The sequence below is a fragment of the Oncorhynchus kisutch genome, linkage group LG10 (assembly GCF_002021735.2).
Source record: "Oncorhynchus kisutch isolate 150728-3 linkage group LG10, Okis_V2, whole genome shotgun sequence".
NCBI lineage: Eukaryota > Metazoa > Chordata > Actinopteri > Salmoniformes > Salmonidae > Oncorhynchus > Oncorhynchus kisutch.
In genome coordinates this window covers 47,668,868-47,690,345 of record NC_034183.2, presented here as the reverse complement: position 1 = coordinate 47,690,345, position 21,478 = coordinate 47,668,868, and the positions used below count along the sequence as shown (strand labels likewise).

The 21,478-nt window shown below is 44.1% G+C and overlaps 2 protein-coding genes across 8 annotated transcripts in view; one reads left to right on the top strand and one right to left on the bottom strand.

The window, feature by feature from the left end:
- Positions 1-3,495, bottom strand: part of LOC109897251 (bromodomain-containing protein 4) — a 55,690-nt gene extending 52,195 nt beyond the window's left edge. For 3 of the 7 annotated variants that reach the window (XM_031833821.1, XM_031833824.1, XM_031833825.1), the window contains exon 1: positions 3,369-3,495. The gene's annotated coding sequence lies outside the window, so the exon portion shown is untranslated. The other 4 variants (XM_031833826.1, XM_031833823.1, XM_031833827.1 and 1 more) reach the window with 4 other exon arrangements.
- A 3,614-nt stretch (positions 3,496-7,109) lies between these two features.
- On the top strand, positions 7,110-20,932 carry LOC109897250 (protein PET100 homolog, mitochondrial-like). The gene is made up of 4 exons (XM_020491787.1): positions 7,110-7,136; positions 13,389-13,475; positions 13,843-13,875; positions 20,876-20,932. Exons 1-4 carry the CDS (start codon positions 7,110-7,112, stop codon positions 20,930-20,932), a joined length of 204 nt encoding a protein of 67 aa, XP_020347376.1.
- The last annotated feature ends 546 nt before the right edge of the window (positions 20,933-21,478 follow it).

Here is a 21,478-nt window from a genome sequence, read left to right as displayed (position 1 = left end):
CCATACGAGCCGTTTAATATTAGACGACTAGTATAGTTTGACCATAACATGGTAATAATCAAGACTGTAAATCATTATTGATTAATGAATCATGATTAAAACAGGACGAGGTTAAAATTAAGTGATTTTGTTTATCCTCCACTCCATTCGCTCCCCTCCATTGAGGTTTTCCCACAACTAGGCCAAGGATGGAGTTACCATGGTTACTTAACCACAGAGAGTACCCGCAGATTTTCTCGAGGAGGGCAAGTAAGATCGAGGGCAATTCCACAGTAACAGAATGATACTGGACTATTTTTAACATGTTCACAGAACATTTTACTAAAACAAATTTACTTGAAAAGTGCAGATGCAATGTTTGGTAACAGAATTCTGTTTTTTGCTATTTGTGCCGGCATTCTGTGACCAAAATTTGCATCTGTACCGTTCAAGTAAACGTATGAAATTTTCTGTGGAAATTGTTAAAAGTGTTTATTGTGCTTAGAGTTGTATGTTTGTTTAACCTTGCAATCATTGCTTTTTTTTGTTTGTCATGCATTTTAAGAGACAAATCTGAGTCTCAGCATCATTCTGTCTCTGTGGAATTGCCCTATAGCTTACATGGCCTCAATGACAATCTGAACAGCATATAGACAGATGTAGCCAAGAAATTATCCATCCCCCACCTTAAGCCTCAAAATCAATATCCTCACTAGGGATGGACATAACTCAATTCAAGAGTTGTATTCGATTACTATTAAATGGCGTGAATGTTTAAATGTTAAAACTTTTAAAAATAAATTGGGATCCTTAACGGCAAGAAAAATCCCAAAGTGAAAATGTTGATGCAGAAAGTAAACAGCCTAGTGGTTCAATTTCTGCAACAACTAAGAGTGTTGAAGCGCGAGGTTCAACTTCCCAGCTCTTTGGTTGCCCTGGCTACCAAAACCTGCGCATATACTGTGTTTGAGCGAAGTGTTGCATCTCACTCATCTCAATATCCTAGCCAATTCATTGATGCTATGCCGTGGTTTATTGAAGGTTTGAGACATTGCAAGCCAAGAAATTATGAAATACAGCATTCCGTTGCGAGATACAGTTTTTGATTGCAGATAGACAGGCCTAGTGCACGGTTTTGACTGTCGACCTGGTGGTCAATCTGCTTATACTGTGCCCCTCTCCCCGTCCCTCTGTAGCTAGCTATGAAAGATGCGAGTGTCTGTGTTCCTCGGAAGTAGGACAACTAATCACTCCTCTGGAGTCGATTCATCAATTATTTGAGTCAACTACCCACCATTAAGCCATCATCGTTAACAGTTGGAAAATGGCAGCAAAAGACAAGCGACAGCAGCAAAGTCCTGTATGGCAAGCAGTTAAATGAGAAAGAAATACAGTAATGGCAGTACAGGTGCAATGCTTAATCATTTGAAAGGGATGCACCGTGTGACCCAAACCATTGCCAGCAGCAGCAAAAGCTGCATTGTGAATTCACGTGGAACTTTATGCATTTTATAGTTTGTGCTAACCTGTTAAAAAAATAGCAGTTTAAAAAATGATTATTCTTCCATTTGTCACATCCTAAATTAATATAGCCCTAACTTTCTCGCTCTACTAATATTGTGAATATTTAACATGCATTTTTCTGGAAATATTTTGTTACATCCTGCTTCGTTGCTAGGCTGAACAGTGGAGTCGTCACACATTTAACTTGATCAAAGGGTTTAGCCAAATTCTCCTTCTTCTAAACTCAGCACCCCTCCTGTTTACAGCACATTTTATTGGATGCTCCCTAACCATTTCCACTGCCCTTTGACACAAATCCAGATGCATTTGGTACCAGTGTAGATAGATACGGATGGACATAAACACACTAACCTAAAAGCTTCATAAAAGCAATTCAACTTAACCAATAACGTTAATGGTAAATGCAATTGATTGTCAGAAAAGCAATGCAACAGAGAAAAAGAGGTGACAGCCCCCGAGGGGTCCTGGTACATAGAGTAGGAAAAATACCATTAAGTGAAGTGTGTGTACTTAAGGATACAAATACAAGGCCTGGGCAACACCAATACGTGAAATGCTTGTTCTATCCCTAATCTGAGGATACTAACGTTATGCCAAAGTCGAGAGTAACCAGTCAAAACGAAAGTACAGCGTCGACAGCAGCAGCGAAATTGTCACGGAAAACAAGGCTACGATACTGTACTTGAAATACACCAACAATGTTCACTCTATGGATGAGATTTTAGACAAACAAAATATGACAATTCGGCTTGTTTCCTTACATCTGTTCTATAAACCACCAACGTTTTTCCACTTCTCTTCAGACCTCCTGGGACAACACAAAATGGCGACTGCAAGAAGCTTCAAGTCCCTATTCAAAATCCCAAACGCCTTTTCAAATGTTTTGTTACTATATTACTCTAGTGGCAACTGCATAAGTGCAGATGTCACGGTTTCGCCAAACCGAGCAAGAGAACACGCTTAAAACGAAGTCTCGTTAGATATACAGAGTCCAGTCCGAAGCAGCTAACGTTAGCTAGCAAGCTAACGTAACATTACAGTGGTGGATCCTTGGCGTAGTTACGAAATATTACCTACTTCAAATCCAGTTGAGGGAACGAAAATGGCGTTGTATGAAGTCACTTGTCAGGCCAGATATGTGAGAAGTAAACACGTTCATCCTCGTTAAATTTGAAAGTGACCATTTGTTAAAAATCCAGCTAGTTAGCGACCTACTGAACTGAAAATCATGTGTTTCTTGCGTATCTTCTCTTCTAGAATGTAAGCTAACTACGTAACAATTTTTGTACCCTTATTCCCAAAAGGTTAGGTAGTCTCGCGCATACCATCCAACACAGCAAGCTGAGCTCATATACGAAAGCAACTTTAGTTGTCTTACTTGCTAGCTAATCAACTAGATGTCAATACTGTTGATGTTGTTAGCTGGCCAACAACTAGCCAAGTCAACGACCTGTGGAAAGGTAGTTATCTAATACTAGTGATGATAGGTAGCTAGTTGATACAGTTAGCTTAGCTAACGTTACTGTAATCTTGTGTTAAGAGAGGCCCGTGGAAATCCAAACGAAGTAGGTTGTGATGTAATCAGGACAATACTAGGGCATAACGTTAACACTGAAGGGTTCGTTTTTTGTTAGCTTAGTCAGAGATATTAGAAAGGGATATCTTAGTTAGCTTGTTTAATTCCCGTGTCTCAGTAGCAGGCCTTTACAGACCGCTCGCTCCCTGTAGGCGCACGCTACGTCGACCTCAAACGACGAAGTCCTTAGATTTGTGCTCAACAGGAGCTTCGTGTGAAATACATTACTTTATAAAGGCGTGCATTCACACCGTGTGAAAAAAAAAAAAAAAAAACGATTACGTTTTACCTCGTTTATTCGGTTGTCAAGGTGCGCGGGATCTTTCTTTCCCAGGATCCAGAACAAACACCTCTCGTCGTCGGTGACGTCATGCGCAGACAGAACGTGAAGTACGTAACGCCGCGTACACGCACAGGTTGCATTAGTACATTGCTATACCGTACATTTTACTCTTCACAATCCCATGCGCTGCATCACAACAAAAATGATCACGCTACACATTATCAGCTTCTTCATTGGTTTATCTACTTCAGTTCATTATACCACATGGCAAAGCAACGCACAAGTGTTTACCCAAAAGGCTCGAACTTTCCATTTACATGGGCACCTGCTCTCACCTGGGGCCAAAGCCAGGCCACTGCTTCTTTTGAGCTTGCATTTACATAACACTAGCCAACTGTGAACTTTAACATAAGCTGTTTTGATTATGCAGAAGTGTTAGATTAAATAATTATCTTAATACCCGTAAAGGAATTCTGGGATATTAGTAGATGTAAAACTTTTCAAATTTCTGCTTTTTCAAGCAGAAATTTGCTTCCTGCAGCACAAACTCAAAAAGGTTCTGGGACACTGTAAAGTCCATGGAGAATAAGAACACCTCCTTCCAGCTGCCCACTGCACTGAGGATAGGAAACACTGTCACCACCGATAAATCCACTATAATTGAGAATTTCAAAAAGAATTTTTCTACGGCTGGCCATGCTTTCCACCTGGCTACCCCTACCCCGGTCAACAGCACTGCGCCCCCCACAGCAACTCGCAACCAAGCCTTCCCCATTTCTCCTTCTCCCAAATCCAGTCAGCTGATGTTCTGAATGAGCTGCAAAATCTGGACCCCTACAAATCAGCCGGCTAGACAATCTGGACCCCTTCTTTCTAAAATTATCTGCCGAAATTGTTGCAACCCCTATTTACTAGCATGTTCAACCTCTCTTTCGTGTCGTCTGAGATTCCCAAAGATTGGAAAGCAGCTGCAGTCATCCCCCTCTTCAAATTCGGGGGACACTCTTGACCCAAACTGCTACAGACCTATATCTATCCTACCCTGCCTTTCTAAGGTCTTCGAAAGCCAAGTCAACAAACAGATTACCAACCATTTCGAATCCCACCATACCTTCTCCGCTATGCAATCTGGTTTCAGAGCTGGTCACGGGTGCACCTCAGCCACGCTCAAGGACCTAAACGATATCGATAAGAAACAATACTGTGCAGCCGTATTCATTGACCTGGCCAAGGCTTTCGACTCTGTCAATTACCACATCCTCATCGGCAGACTCGACAGCCTTGGTTTCTCAAATGATTGCCTCGCCTGGTTCACCAACTATTTCTCTGATAGAGTTCAGTGTGTCAAATCGGAGGGCCTGTTGTCCGGGCCTCTGGCAGTTTCTATGGGGGTGCCACAGGGTTAAATTCTTGGACCGACTCTCTTCTCTGTATACATCAATGATGTCGCTCTTGCTGCTGGTGAGTCTCTGATCCACCTCTATGCAGATGACACCATTCTGTATACTTCTGGCCCTTCTTTGGACTCCAGACGAGCTCCAATGCCATACAACTCTCCTTCCGTGGGCTCCAATTGCTCTTAAATACAAGTAAAACTAAATGCATGCTCTTCAACCGATCGCTGCCTGCACCTGCCCGCCCGTCCAACATCACTACTCTGGGCGGTTCTGACTTAGAATATGTGGACAACTACAAATACCTAGGTGTCTGGTTAGACTGTAAACTCTCTTTCCAGACACACATCAAACATCTCTAATCCAAAGTTAAATCTATAATTGGCTTCCTATTTCGCAACAAAGCCTCCTTCACTCATGCTGCCAAACATACCCTTGTAAAACTGACCATCCTACAGATCCTCGACTTAGGCGACTTCATTTACAAAATAGCCTCCAATACCCTACTCAATAAATTGGATGCAGTCTATCACAGTGCCATCCGTTTTGTCACCAAAGCCCCATATACTACCCACCACTGCGACCTGTACGCTCTCGTTGGCTGGCCCTCGCTTCATACTCGTCGCCAAACCCACTGGCTCCAGGTTATCTTCAAGACCCTGCTAGGTAAAATTCCCCCTTATCTTACCTCGCTGGTCACCATAGCAGCACCCACCTGTCGCACGTGCTCCAGCAGGTATATCTCTCTGGTTACCCCCAAAACCAATTCTTACTTTGGCTGCCTCTCCTTCCAGTTCTCTGCTGCCAATGACTGGAATGAACTGCAAAAATCTCTGAAACTGGAAACACTTATCCCCCTCACTACTAGCTTTAAGCACCAGCTGTCAGAGCAGCTCACAGATTACTGCACCTGTACATAGCCCATCTATAATTTAGCCCAAACAACTACCTCTCCCCCTACTGTATTTCTTTATTTTGCTCCTTTGCACCCCCATTATATCTATCTCTACTTTGCACATTCTTAAACTGCAAATCTACCATTCCAGTGTTTATTTTATTTTATTTATTTTTTACTTGCTATATTGTATTTACTTCGCCACCATGGCCTGTTTTGCCTTTACCTCCCTTATCTCACCTCATTTGCTCACATTGTTTTTCTACTGTATTATTGACTGTATGTTTGTTTTACTCCATGTGTAACTCTGTGTTGTTATATCTGTCGAACTGCTTTGCTTTATCTTGGCCAGGTCGCAATTGTAAATGAGAACTTGTTCTCAACTTGCCTACCTGGTTAAATAAAGGTGAAAAAAAACTGAGCTGTCAAGAAGTAGAGGAATGGACTAATTGGGCAACCTTGCCTCACTCTGTTGACTTCAAATGTAGGTGGTGTGGTTTTACAGAGCTATTACTTCCATTGTAAAGAGTTCTTATTGATTTAATAAAGACATCTCCAAATGTGAAAAAAGTGGGGGGTATTAAAAATAAACGTATGGCTTACAGTATCAAAGGCCGTACCAATAGCGCTGACCGTAAATAAATGGGACTCTAGTCACTGATTGGATATTTTATGAAAAGACGTAACCCTAAAACCAGGAAGTACAATGTAAAGATTGGGTCAGCAACACCGCAAACATTTCATTATTCTTTTGGCCAAATTTCATATACACAAATGTAAATTTACAAACAGAAAACCACATTTTCGTACCCTACAAAAAGAAATTGAACTGTATTTTAAGACGGTTAAATGCTCTACTAACAAAAAGCTGTTAGAATTGTAAGTATATGCATGTCCCTTAAGGTCCTTGTGTAATTGTAATGTGATATTGTACCCCCTAGCTCGATTGTCTATTGTTTGTAATCTATGTATGCTTGTGTTCCCTCATGTGCTTTATCAAATCAAAATCAAATCAAATTTATTTATATAGCCCTTCGTACATCAGCTGATATCTCAAAGTGCTGTACAGAAACCCAGCCTAAAACCCCAAACAGCAAGCAATGCAGGTGGAGAAGCACGGTGGCTAGGAAAAACTCCCTAGAAAGGCCAATACCTAGGAAGAAACCTAGAGAGGAACCAGGCTATGTGGGGTGGCCAGTCCTCTTCTGGCTGTGCCGGGTGGAGATTATAACAGAACATGGTCAAGATGTTCAATGTTCATAAATGACCAGCATGGTCGAATAATAATAAGGCAGAACAGTTGAAACTAGAGCAGCAGCACAGTCAGGTGGAAGTTGAAACTGGAGCAGCAGCATGGCCAGGTAGACTGGGGACAGCAAGGAGTCATCATGTCAGGTAGTCCTTTATGTATTGATTTGTTATAAAAAAAATATATTAAATAAATAAATAAATAAACACATGGGGGTGAAGATAGAGGTGTTTCGTGTGAGTAAAATATGTTTGTTCGTTCAATCATAATGACGTGATAAATAGCATACACGAGGGTACAATGTTTCGTTTGTAAAGGATCTTAACTGCAACAAGAAAATAGACTGCATGCGAAATGCTCTGTATTGTGGTAGATCGTTACAGTAGCTGATTCGCTAGCTATTCAAGTGGTCACGTAACATCGTCCTCGACAACACTGATATTATTTTAGGGGACACACTCTTTTCACGCCACTTCGATAGTGATTTTCGTAGCAGTTTAGGAGAGCATATTCGCTAACCACACTAACGAGCTTAGAGTGCCAAGCTATCTCACTGACATTGAACCCTACATGCACTCCTGCATAAACAGGAAACACCTGAGCTTAAAGCAGACATTACTAGTCCCTAAATCCATGCTTTCCTTGACACACATACATTTCATGAGCACTGTACACTCACACTATACCCCCCCCCCTACTGGTCGGGTGCCAAGAGCAAAGGACTTTGCTGTGCACCAATGGGGCTCCTGCTCTGGCTAGAGCAGGGCCCGCCTCCAACTCTTCAGGACCAGTCAGAAGACCAACAGGACGAGACCCCACCTACATTATTCTGTGTATACATTCTGTTGTAAACTCTGGCGAGGCAGCCTAATTTTTCTGACTCCTCACAGAGTCATATTGCTTAGGTCCGTGCACGATAACGGCAGGACAAGATATTTTTGACTCAATAAACTTTCTTTTTGATACACCTGATTCCACTCTGTCCAGCGTCGTTGTTTTGCATTTCCTCTCCTGTATGTAAACACCAACACATGTGACAAGTAAATTATTTTTCCATATTAAATTATTGTATATTGTGCTAATTTCCCTAACGTGGATAGTTTGTTACTACTTTACACAAGCTTGCATTTTCATCCCACAAAATGTTGTGTAATTACATATCCTTCTTGTCTCAGATTGGTGATGTTAGTTTAAAAGTTTATAGTCTTCAGGATGATATAAAATTGATTTCTTTAAAGGTGCAATTTGCAGAAGTCAAGCCTCCATTTCCTGGTTGCTAAAATTATTTCATTTTGACAAAACAATGTATAGTGTAGAGAATCATTGTATCATCTAAACTGCTGTGAAATCTTTTCAATAACCCAAAATATTGTATTTTAGGCTGTTTGACGCTGGTGTACAAAATCTTATGTAAAATATGCAAAAACAAAACTTAAGAACCGGAAGCATAGATAACGTGCAAATAGATCATACATTCGGCATCTTATACCTGTGTTCAATGAGAATGATATATATATATATATATATATATATTACTCACATTTCTATATTAATTTGGTAGGGTTGTGCAAAATGTTAATATTGCAGCTTTAAAACAGATCAGTATTTTTGGTTTTGTACCAGTGATTTTGTTATACACTCTTTTGCATGGGAAATTCGGTGTGGTCTCTATAAAAGTTGCGTGCCTCAAACCAATACATCGATTTGACAGTCAAACTATTACTTAAATATCAGCCAACCGTTGTCACTGTTTATATCCTGTGCCGCGTCTTGATTCGTTTAACAGGAAAAAGTGGTCTGTTCCCTTTTCCGTGATGGCAGCCTCCTGAAATCAACATCCAACACTCCAAAATATAGATATAAGCCTTCTGCAAGTTCTCATCTAACCAACCATGTATAGGTTATTCCAAGTGTCTGTGTGCTGTTTGAATAGTGTTAGTTTAAACAGCGCTACACCCTAAAAGTTTGCCCCATGTTCTATTTATTTCAGCTCGATATTGATGGACGTGATTAACAAAAAAAAATGTAAGTTAGACTTACCACGTTGGCCACCCACTTGACTCGAAATGCAACACTTCAAAATGTAGCTAGCTGTTTTCTACAAAATATCCTTTAACCAGCAGGGCGGTAACCAGGGTTTGAGTTTTATTGGGTGTATTTGAAAGTTGAAACGTATTTACTGAATTTCTATACAATTAAAACACATTTTAAAAATGCTATTTGGAGAACAGCAAAAACAAGAAAAGATTACCCCAGCAATTGTCACATTGGCTGCAGTAGGTTCATTCACTTTAGTCGATCTACAAACACATAGCCTAATAGCTATACAATTGTAATGTTATACCCCGGAATGAGAGAAATTATTCAACTGACATCATTGACGAAACAAAAACGTATTACTTTTTAAAATTTTATTTTTTAGAACTGTATTGTTTGCATTTTAATCTTGGCCTATAGCAAATATAGGCCTTGTGTTTCAATATGAACATATCCACATCTTTTTTTTGTTTTAACTTGTTTGATAAGATTAGTACAATTTTTTTCAGGGGACTCCCAATGGCACCCAGTCCCCAGGTTTGGGAACCACAGTACTAACCTCTATCTCTGCTTGCTTCCCCTCTCTTTCTCTGTCTCCTCTGCTCCCTCCTGCATGCATTTCAGCCCGCCTCAGCCTCACCACTGAGCACCAGATTACTGTCTGTGTCAGTAGCCTACTCTCTGTAAAGCAAGTTATTATTAGAATTTTGTAGCATATTTTTTGCTCCTTCCTCAGTAGGCTCCGTTTAACATTAGCTTAGAAGTCTTCCGGCTGCTAGCCACCTGAGTGACTGAGATATATATATATATATATACTGCTCAAAAAAATAAAGGGAACACATAAACAACACAATGTAACTCCAAGTCAATCACACTTCTGTGAAATCAAACTGTCCACTTAGGAAGCAACACTGATTGACAATACATTTCACATGCTGTTGTGCAAATGGAATAAACAACAGGTGGAAATTATAGGCAATTAGCAAGACACCCTCAATAAAGGAGTGGTTCTTCAGCTGGAGACCACAGACCACTTCTCAGTTCCTATGCTTCCTGGCTGATGTTTTGGTCACTTTTGAATGCTGGCGGTGCTTTCACTCTAGTGGTAGCATGAGACGGAGTCTACAACACACACAAGTGGCTCAGGTAGTGCTGCTCATCCAGGATGGCACATCAATGCGAGCTGTGGCAAGAAGGTTTGCTGTGTCAGTCAGCGTAGTGTCCAGAGTATGGAGGTGCTACCAGGAGACAGGCCAGTACATCAGGAGACGTGGAGGAGGCCGTAGGAGGGCAACAACCCAGCAGCAGGACCGCTACCTCCGCCTTTGTGCAAAGGAGGAGCAGGAGGAGCACTGCCAGAGGCTGGCAAAATGACCTCCAGCAGGCCACAAATGTGCATGTGTCTGCTCAAACGATCAGAAACAGACTCCATTGAGGGTGATATGAGGGCCCGACGTCCACAGGTGGGGGTTGTGCTTACAGCCCAACACCGTGCAGGACGTTTGGCATTTGCCAGAGAACACCAAGATTGGCAAATTCGCCACTGGCGCCCTGTGCTCTTCACAAATGAAAGCAGGTTCACACTGAGCACATGTGACAGACGTGACAGTCTGGAGACGCCGTGGAGAACATTCTGCTGCCTGCAACATTCTCCAGCATGACCGGTTTGGCGGTGGGTCAGTCATGGTGTGGGGTGGCATTTCTTTGGGGGGCCGCACAGCCCTCCATGTGCTCGCCAGAGGTAGCCTGCCTGCCATTAGGTACCGAGATGAGATCCTCAGACCCCTTGTGAGACCATATGCTGGTGCGGTTGGCCCTGGGTTCCTCCTAATGCAAGACAATGCTAGACCTCATGTGGCTGGAGTGTGTCAGCAGTTCCTGCAAGAGGAAGGCATTGATGCTATGGACTGGCCCGCCTGTTCCCCAGACCTGAATCCAATTGAGCACATCTGGGACATCATGTCTCGCTCCATCCACCAATGCCACAGACTGTCCAGGAGTTGGCTCCTGACTGTCATCAGGAGCATGCCCAGGTGTTGTAGGGAGGTCATACAGGCACGTGGAGGCCACACACACTACTGAGCCTCATTTTAACTTGTTTTTAAGGACATTACATCAACGTTGGATCAGCCTGTAGTGTGGTTTTCCACTTTAATTTTGTGTGTGACTCCAAATCCAGACCTCTATGGGTTGATAAATTTGGTTTCCATTGATAATTTTTGTTTGATTTTGTTGTCAGCACATTCAACTATGTAAAGAAAAAAGTATTTAATAAGAATATTTCATTCATTCAGATCTAGGATGTGTTATTTTAGTGTTCCCTTTTATTTTTTTGAGCAGTGTATATATAATCAAAGTGACTATTTACCAGTTTTGCACTCATTCTCAGTATGTTTTTGTTTCTTTTGGGGAATGCATTTTGTCCGGCATCTTGTAAACACTGTCAGCGGCATTTCAAGTTGTCTACTTGAGCTTACTGCGTGCTGGGGTAGTTTGCTTCACGCCTCTATCACACCGACAGCGTTATTGCGCAAAATGGTCCAAAATGGTCCGCAGCATCATCTGGATATGTGTGCAACAAAAGTTCAACATTCACCTTCTGCTACCATTTCTGTCAAGCCGTCTACGCATACATTTTGATGCGTACGTTCTTACATCTTATGCACCACACAGAATACACTGCAACTGCCTCTCCAACGCGAACACAGCGTTCGATTGGAAATTAATGTACTTCTGGTGTGCCAAAATGCATTGACGCTATCAGTGTGATCGAGGCGTCAGGCCATTGGCCTGTGCCGCGAGAGGGCGGAGTTAGCCATTTCAGAGAGTTGTGCTGCTTAAAGGCAAATCTGGGGGACACATCCGAACATAATGAACAAACCACTGTTCATGATTCCACTCATTTGCAAAGAGGCAGGCACAATTAGAACTCAGTCAGATCAACATAAGCATTCGGAGCTTTGATTAACGCTCTGACTGATATTTAGATAGTGACCCGTAAATTAGTTTCTTTATTGTGTACAAAATATATATTTCAAATTAGAAAAACAATCCACATACCTGTGTCCTCCATATATACACTGAACAAAAATGTAAACACAACATCCAACCATTTCAAAGATTTTACAGAGTTACAGTTAATATAAGGAAATCTGTTGATTGACACATTGACACATTAGGCCCAAATCTATGGATTTCACATGACTGCTAATACAGATATGGAACTGTTGGTCACAGATACATATAAAATAAAGGTAGGGGTGTGGATAAGAACCAGTCAGTATCTGTTGTGAACACTATTTGCCTCATGCAGCACGACATCGCCTTCTTATAGACTTGATCAGGCTGTTGATTGTGAAACACGCCATCATACATGTCGATCCAGAGCATCCTAAACAGGCTCAATGGGTGACATGTCTGAGTATGCAGGCCATGGAAGAACTGGGACATTTTCAGCTTCCAGAAACTGTGTAGAGATCCTTGAGACATGGGGCTGTGAAATATCATGCTGAAACATGAGGTAATGGTGGTGGATGGTGGGTTCACAATGGGCCTAGGATCTCGTCACGGTATCTCTGTGCATTCAAATTACCATCAGTTAAAATGCAATTGTGTTTGTTGTCCGTAGCTTATGCCTGCCCACACATATCATAACCCCACTGCCACCATGGGGCACACTGTTCACATTGTTGATATCAGCAAATTGCTCGCCCACGTGATGCCATACATGCTATCTGCCCAGTTCAGTTGAAACCGGGATATATCCATGAAGTGCACACTTCTCCAGCATGCAAGTGGCCATCGAAGGTGAGCATTTGCAGCAGGAAGTTGAGTGTCGTCTGGTAGCCGTGACTGCGGTAGATGGAACTGCATTAACCCCCTGAAGTTGGACTGCGGTCAGGGCAAGAATATGGTGATGACGAAGAGCATGCAGATGAGCTTCCCTGAGATGGGTTTTGACAGTTTGTGCAGAAATTCTTCAGTTGTGCCAACCCACAGTTTCATCTGCTGTCTCGGTGTCTGGTCTCAGAGGAGCCTGCAGGTGAAGAAGCCGGGTGTGGAGGTCCTGGACTGGCATGGTTACACGTGGTCTGTGTTTTGTGAAGCCGGTTAGTACACCCAGTAAAATAGTACTTGAATAAAAATATTTGGGGGGTGGGAGCTCCTACTGGGGAAAAGTCGCTTTGAAGCAGCATACAACTCGGAATTCCAAGATGGAATCAATGGCATCTTTCTAGAGTTCCGACTTGAAGATCACTGACGTAATTTTTTCCCCCGAGGTCCCAGTTGTCTTGAAAGCACCAACTGCCTGATTGTTGACTGATGACATTCGTCCTCACTGATACACAAATCAATGTAGTTATCTATTATATTGACTCATGTAACATGTCTGACAAAGAGATGGTGACTTGAAATAGTTGTTTATTGTGTCTGCATTTTTTTGTAATTAGATGATGCTGTATCTGTCCTTCCCTGTGACCATGTTCTGGATCTCCAACCAAGCAGAGTATTTTGAAGAATATATTGTGAAGAGGAAGGTTAGTGTGGTCTTATCTTGATTGATTGGTTGATTTGATTCATTTATTTTATTTCATGAATAAAAATACATAGAACTAAGGTTGCTTCAGCTGGAGACAACAGTTGCTACATGCATAACAATTGTTGAGGCTAATACATAATAAAGTCCAACGGGTTATTAGGCTCTGGTTCATTCTTTCAGTACTTTAAACTTTGTTTAGGCTACACATTATTATATTGTCTGAAAATGTTGAAAGTACTCTCTGACAACCTAAAGCAAATTCTGACATTTTGTGTATGACCATGTCATTAGTAGTTTTTATCTGATGTTCATTAATGTTAAACTTTACTTTCCTTTTTCATGGTGATCTTTTCTACAACCTTCAGAGGGAGATTTTCCCACCTGATGAGAAGATGCATGTGAGTGTGTGAATAATGTCATGTTATCATGCCAACATATCAAATCACATTTTATTTGTTACATGTGCAACTGGTGTAGACCTTACAGTGAAATGCTTTACAAGCCCTTAAAACTACTTAGGGATCAAATCCCGTTAACGGGATTGATTTGACAACAGCCAGTGAAATGGCAGGGCGCCAAATTCAAACAACATAATTAAAATTCCCCAAGCATACAATTATTATACACCATTTTAAAGATAAACTTCTTGTTAATCCAACCACAGTGTCCGATTTCAAAAAGGCTTTATGGCGAAAGCATACCATGCGATTATGTTAGGTCAGTGCCTAGTCACAAAAAATATACAACCATTTTCTAGCCGAAGAGAGGAGTCACAAAAAGCAGAAATAGAGAAGATTTATCACTAACCTTTGGCCATCTTCATCAGATGACACTCATAGGACTTCATGTTACACAATACATGTATGTTTTGTTCGATAAAGTTCAAATTTCTATCCATAAATCTTAGTTTACATTGACGCGTTATGTTCAGTAATGTTTTGCCTCAAACATCCAGTGAATTTACAGAAAGCCACATCAATTTACAGAAATACTCATCATAAATTTTGATGAAAGATACAAGTGTTATACATAGGATTAAAAGATACACTTCTCCTTAAAGCAACCGCTGTGTCAGATTTCAAAAAAGCTTTGTAATCCGAGTACAGCGCTCACCCACCAAAACAAGCCATACAGATATCTGCCAAGTTGTGGAGTCAACAAAAGTCAGAAATAGCGTTATAAATATTCACTTACCTTTGATCTTCATCGGAATGCACTCCCAGGAATCCCAGTTCCACAATAAATGTTTGATAAAGTAATTCTTTATGTCCAAATACCTCCTTTTTTGTTTGCACGTTTAGTTCACTAATCCAAATGCACAAAGCGTTAGGCACTAAGTCCAGACAAAGTCAAAGTTCCATTAAAGTTCGTAGAAACATCTCAAACAATGTATATAATCAATCTTTAGGATGTTTTTTTAATCATAAATCTTCAATAATATTCCAACTGGACAATTCCGCTGTCATTAGAACGGAAAGGGAACGGAGCTCACGGCCACGCACGATAAACAACTCATGGCTTTCAGCTGAGCCACTTACTCCGAATGCTTTTATTCTCTCCCCTTTCACAATAGAAGCCTGAAACAACTTTCTAAAGACTGTTGACAACTAGTGGAAGCCTTGGGAAGTGCAATCTGACCCCATTTACACTGGATATTGGATAGGCAATCACTTGAAAACCAACAAACCTCAGATTTACCACTTCCTGGTTGGATTTTTCTCAGGTTTTTCGCCTGCCATATGAATTCTGTTATACTCACAGACCTCATTCAAACAGTTTTAGAAACTTCAGTGTTTTCTATCCATATCTATTAATATGCATATCCTAGCTTCTGGGCCTGAGTAGCAGGCAGTTTACTCTGGGCACGCTTTTCATCCGGACGTGAAAATACTGCCCCCTAGCCCAAAGAGGTTGTTTAACCAACAATGCAGTTTAAAAAAATACCCCCCAAGAATAAGATATAAAAGTAACACATTTTCTCTTAAGTTAGGAACAATGAAGTATGACGAATATCAATGCCTACTAATAGTGATACTTTTGGAGGGTAAAGATTTGAGATTAAAGGAATATCCCACTCCCAAAACAATTGAACATAATATTTTGAGTAGAATATCCCTTTAACTTGTTATGGCTGCAATCCCCCTATCAGGATAAGTGTCATCAACAACCGCTGAATAGCATAGCGCTACATACAATAAATATTTATATTAATGAAATCACAAGTGCAATATAGGAAAACACAGCTTAACCTTTTGTTAATCCACCTGTCGTGTCAGATTTTTCGCGCGATAAAACATTAAGTACACTTAGCATCAGATAGCTCGGTCACGAAAATCAGAAAAGCAATCAAATTAATCGTTTACCTTTGATCTTCTGATGTTTTCACTCACGAGTGTGATAAAGTGCGTCTCGGTGAGAGGTGTAGGAGTCAGGCGCAGGAGAGCAGGGATTTTCTTTGAGAAGCGTGTTTAATGTAGAATAATGTAGAATAATGTGTTTAATCTGTACACATAGTCCACCAATACAAAATTGGCCCAGATGAATGTCCAAACAATGCGCTCGAAGGAAAACAAACTCGTGTCAGTACACGGAGGAACAACCACAGTTCCGACACTACATACACATACGTCAATGCGAAAACAATAAACCGCATAGAATACTGAACGCTAATACTCACAAGCTTAATCCTGCACGAATTACGGCAGGTAACAGGTGCCCTATATACCCACAGAAATCAAAGCAATTGAAACCAGGTGTGAAAAGGAACACAGACAAAACAACCAGAAAAAGAAAAAGGGATCGGTAGCGGCTAGTAAACCGGCGACGCCGAGCGCCGCCCGAACAGGGAGAGGAGTTACCTTCGGTAGAAGTCGTGACAGTACCCCCCCCCTGACGCCGGCCTCGAGGACGACCCGGAGGACGAGGCGCAGGGCGATCCGGATGGAGGCGGTGAAACTCCCTTAGCATAGGTGGATCCAGTATGTCCTCCACCGGCACCCAGCATCTCTCCTCCGGACCGTACCCCTCCCAGTCCACGAGGTACTGAAGACCCCCCACCCGACGCCTCGAGTCCAGTATGGACCGAACTGCATACGCCGGCGCCCCCCCGATGTCCAGGGGGGGCGGAGGGACCTCCCGCACCTCATCTTCTTGAAGCGGACCAGCCACCACCGGCCTGAGGAGAGACACATGAAACGAGGGGTTAATACGGTAATACGGGGGAGCTGTAACCTATAACACACCTCGTTTATTCTCCTCAGGACTTTGAATGGCCCCACAAACCGCGGACCCAGCTTCCGGCAGGGCAGGTGGAGGGGCAGGTTTTGGGTCGAGAGCCAGACCCGGTCCCCCGGTGTGTACACCGGGGCCTAGCTGCGGTGGCGGTCGGCACTGGCCTTCTGCCGCCCTTCGGCCCGTTTAAGGTACCCGTGGGCGGCCTCCCAGGTTTCCCTTGAGCGTCTCACCCAATCGTCCACCGCAGGAGCCTCGGTCTGGCTCTGATGCCATGGTACCAGGTCCGGCTGATAGCCCAACACACATTGGAAGGGCGACAGGTTCGTAGAGTAGTGGGGGAGTGAGTTCTGGGCCATCTCTGCCTAGGGGATGTACTTCGCCCACTCGGTCCGGTCCTGGCAATACGACCGCAGAAACCTACCCACATCCTGGTTCACTATTTCCACCTGCCCATTACTCTCGGGGTGAAACCCAGAGGTTAGGCTGACCGAGACCCCCAAACGTTCCATGAACGCCTTCCACACCCTGGACGTGAACTGGGGACCCCGATCAGAAACAATATCCTCAGGCACCCCGTAGTGCCGGAAGACGTGAGTAAACAGGGCCTCCGCCGTCTGTAGGGCCGTAGGGAGACCGGGCAAAGGGAGGAGACGACAGGACTAAGAAAACCGATCCACAACGACCAGGATCGTGGTGTTGCCCTGTGACGATGGCAGATCGGTCAAGAAGTCAACCGACAGGTGTGACCAAGGCCGCTGTGGAACGGGAAGGGGTTGTAAACTTCCCTCTGGGCAGGTGCCTAGGAGCTTTGCACTGAGTGCACACTGAGCAGGAGGACACATAAACCCTCACGTCCTTGGCTAAAGTGGGCCACCAGTACTTCCCACTAAGACATCGCACCGTCCTCCCGATCCCCGGGTGACCAGAGGAGGGGGACGTGTGAGCCCACCAAATGAACCTGTCTCTAACCTCCAGCGGAACATACACCCTGGAGACTGTGGTGGAGTAGGCTCAACACGCGATGCTCGCTCAATGTCTGCGTCCACCTCCCACCTTACAGGTGCCACTAGACAAGAAGCCGGGAGGATGGGCGCAGGATCAATGGCCCGCTCCTCCGTATCGTATAGTCGGGACAGTGCGTCTGCCTTAGTGTTCTGGGAGCCTGGTCTATAGGAGATGGTAAACCTAAATCGGGTGAAAAACATGGCCCACCTTGCCTGACGAGGGTTTAGTCTCCTCGCTGCCCGAATGTACTCTAGATTACGGTGGTCAGTCCAGATGAGAAAAGGGTGTTGGGCCCCCTCAAGCCAATGTCTCCACACCTTCAGGGCTCTGACAACAGCTAGCAGCTCCCGATCCCCCACGTCATAGTTTCGCTCCGCCGGGCTGAGCTTCCGAGAAAAGAACACACAGGGGCGGAGCTTCGGTGGCGCACCCGAGCGCTGGGAGAGCACGGCTCCAACCCCAGCCTCGGATGCGTCCACCTCCACTATGAATGCCAAAGAGGGGTCCGGATGCGCCAGCACGGGAGCTGAGGTAAAAAGAGACTTCAGGCGACCAAAAGCCCTGTCCGCCTCAGCCGACCATCCCAGACGCGTCGGCCCCCCCTTCAGCAGTGAAGTAATGGGCGCAGCCACCTGCCCAAAACCCCGGATAAACCTCCGGTAGTAGTTGGCAAACCCTAAGAACCGCTGCACCTCCTTTACCGTGGTTGGAGTCGGCCAATTACGCACGGCTGCAATGCGGCCATCCTCCATCACCAACCCCGATGTGGAAATGCGATATCCAAGGAATGAGACGGCCTGTTGGAAGAACGAGCATTTCTCAGCCTTGACGTAAAGGTCATGCTCCAAAAGTCGCCCAAGTACCCTGCGCACCAGAGACACATGCGCGGCCCGTGTAGCGGAATAGACCAGAATATCATCGATGTAAACCACCACACCCTGACCGTGCAGGTCCCTGAGAATCTCATCCACAAAAGATTGGAAGACTGCTGGAGCATTCTTCAACCCGTACGGAATGACTCAATCGCCATGGCAATGAGAGGTAGTGGGTAACTATACCCCACCGTGATGGAATTTAGACCTCTATAGTCAATGCACGGACGCAGATGACCCTCCTTCTTCTTCACAAAAAAGAAACTTGAGGAGGCAGGTGAGATGGAGGGCCGAATGAACCCCGGCCCCAGAGATTCCGATATGTATGTCTCCATAGCCACCGTCTCCTCCTGTGACAGGGGATACACGTGACTCCTGGGAAGTGCAGCGCCTACCAGGAGATTTATCGCACAATCCCCTCGTCGGTGAGGTGGTAATTGGGTCGCCTTCTTTTTACAGAAGGCGATAGCCAAATCGGCATATTCTGAGGGAATGTGCACGGTGGAGACTTGGTCTGGACTCTCCACCGTTGTAGCACCGATGGAAACTCCTACACACCTGCCTGAGCACTCCTCCGACCACCCCTGTAGAGCCCTCTGTTGCCATGAAATCCTGGGGTTGTGACGGGCCAACCAGGGGATCCCCAACACCACTGGAAACACAGGAGAATCAATGAGGAAGAGACTAATGCTCTCCTTATGACCCTCCTGCGTAACTATATCCAGTGGAGCCGTGGCCTCCCTGACCAGTCCTGACCCTAATGGTCGGCTATCTAAGGCGTGCACTGGGAAGGGTTTGTCAAGCTGAACAAGGGGAATCCCTAACCTGTTCGCTAAACCACGGTCAATAAAATTCCCCGCCGCGCCTGAGTCTACTAGCGCCTTATGCCGGGAAAGAGGGGAAAATTCAGGAAAAATAATCCATACATACATGTGACCAACAGGGGGCTCTGGGTGAGCCTGGTGCCGACTCACCTGAGGTGTCCGGGCAGTGCTCGGCCTGGCGTCTCGACTCCCGGGGGGACCCCCCAGCACCGGTCTGCAGTGTGCCCTCTGCGACCACAGCTGGCACAGGAAAGGCCCCCTCCTCCGGTCACCCTCGCTGCAGCACCTCCTAGCTCCATGGGTGGGAGTGGTGGAGCTGGGGGATGGAACTGACAGAACCCGATCTGGACATCCGCGGTTCGCCAGCAAGTTGTCCAACCGAATGGACATGTCGATCAATTGGTCCAAGGACAAGGTAGTGTCTCTACAGGCCAGCTCCCTACGGACGTCCTCACGCAAACTACACCTATAGTGATCGATCAAGGCCCTGTCGTTCCATCCCGCGCCAGCAGCCAAGGTCCGGAACTCTAGAGCAAAGTCCTGAGCACTCCTCTTCTCCTGCCTCAGATGGAACAGCCGTTCACCCGCCGCTCGACCCTCAGGTGGGTGATCGAACACGGCCCGAAAGCGGCGGGTGAACGAGACTCCCAGTTACACCACAAATGTTCCGTTTGTTCTATAAAGATGATTTTTATATCCAAAATACCTCCGTTTGTTTTTCGCGTTATGTTCAGAAATGCACAGGAAAGAGCGGTCACAACAACGCAGACAAATTCCAAATAGTTTCCATAATGTCCACAGAAACATGTCAAACGTTTTTTTTATAATCAATCGATAATATATCAACCGCAAATGTCTTTCACAGTAGGAGAGGGGAAAACAATGTGTGTCCAAATTCTGTTGCGCAAGCAAAACTCATGTGACCACTTGACGCGATGTTACCGTTCTGGCTAATTTTTCAAAATAAAAGACTGAAATTATGTCTGAAGACTGACAACTTGAGGAAGCGATAGGAAAAGGAATCTGGTTCATATCCCTTTAAATCCAGCAAGGAAGGCTATGGAACATGGAGTTTTCAAAATAGAAGCCACTTCCTGTTTTGATTTTTCTTAGGGTTTTGCCTGCAATATCAGTTCTGTTATACTCACAGACAATATTTTGACAGTTTTGGAAACTTTAGAGTGTTTTCTATCCAATACTAATAATAATATGCATATATTAGCAACTGAGACTGAGGAGCTGGCCGTTTTACAATGGCCACCTTTTCATCCAAGCTACTCAATTACTGCCCCTGCAGCCGTATGAAGTTAAGAACTGTTTTGATGGTGGGGGATCGAAGGACAGAGGATGTTGTATTTGTTATCAATGTCTCTGTCCTCATAATCGCAAATCTATCAATAAAGTTTAAAATGAACTGTTTTGATTGACAGTGGTCGATTATGACTGAACGATCTGTGTTACAGAGGAAAGAGCTGGAAGACTTCAAAGAGCGGATGCGAGACCGGAAGGAGCGCCTTTGATGAGGCTGAGAAGGAGTGAGAAGGACAGTTCAGAGAGACAATCAGAGTAGGACGATGCCCAATCAGAAGCCTTGTTGTTCCACAGGAGGGGGGAGCAGTCTCACTGTCAGGCCTGTGGACTGGAACATGTGTAAAGCCCTGAAAGAAATTGATTAAAAACAATCCCCTGGCCCTGATGAACTAGACCCCCGCCTCCACCTAGCCACAGACATCATTGCTCCCCCTTAACATGTATTTTTAACCTTACGCTTGATGTTAAGGAAATCCCCAAGTTATGGAAATATGCTTTTGTACTGCCTCTTTTGAAAGGTGGAGATCCTCCGCTACTTGACAACTATCGACCCATATCAAAATTGTCTGTACTGTCAAAGGTACTGGAGTCCTTAGTTAGTAGGCAGCTAAAGACCTACTTCCAAGAAAACAACATCTTAAATGGAATGCAATCAGGTTTTAGGTCTGGCCACAGCACTGTTTCAGTAACATTGAAGGTTTTAAATGACATCCACTGTGCTCTTGATAAGAAGTTACATTATGTGTCTGTTTTTA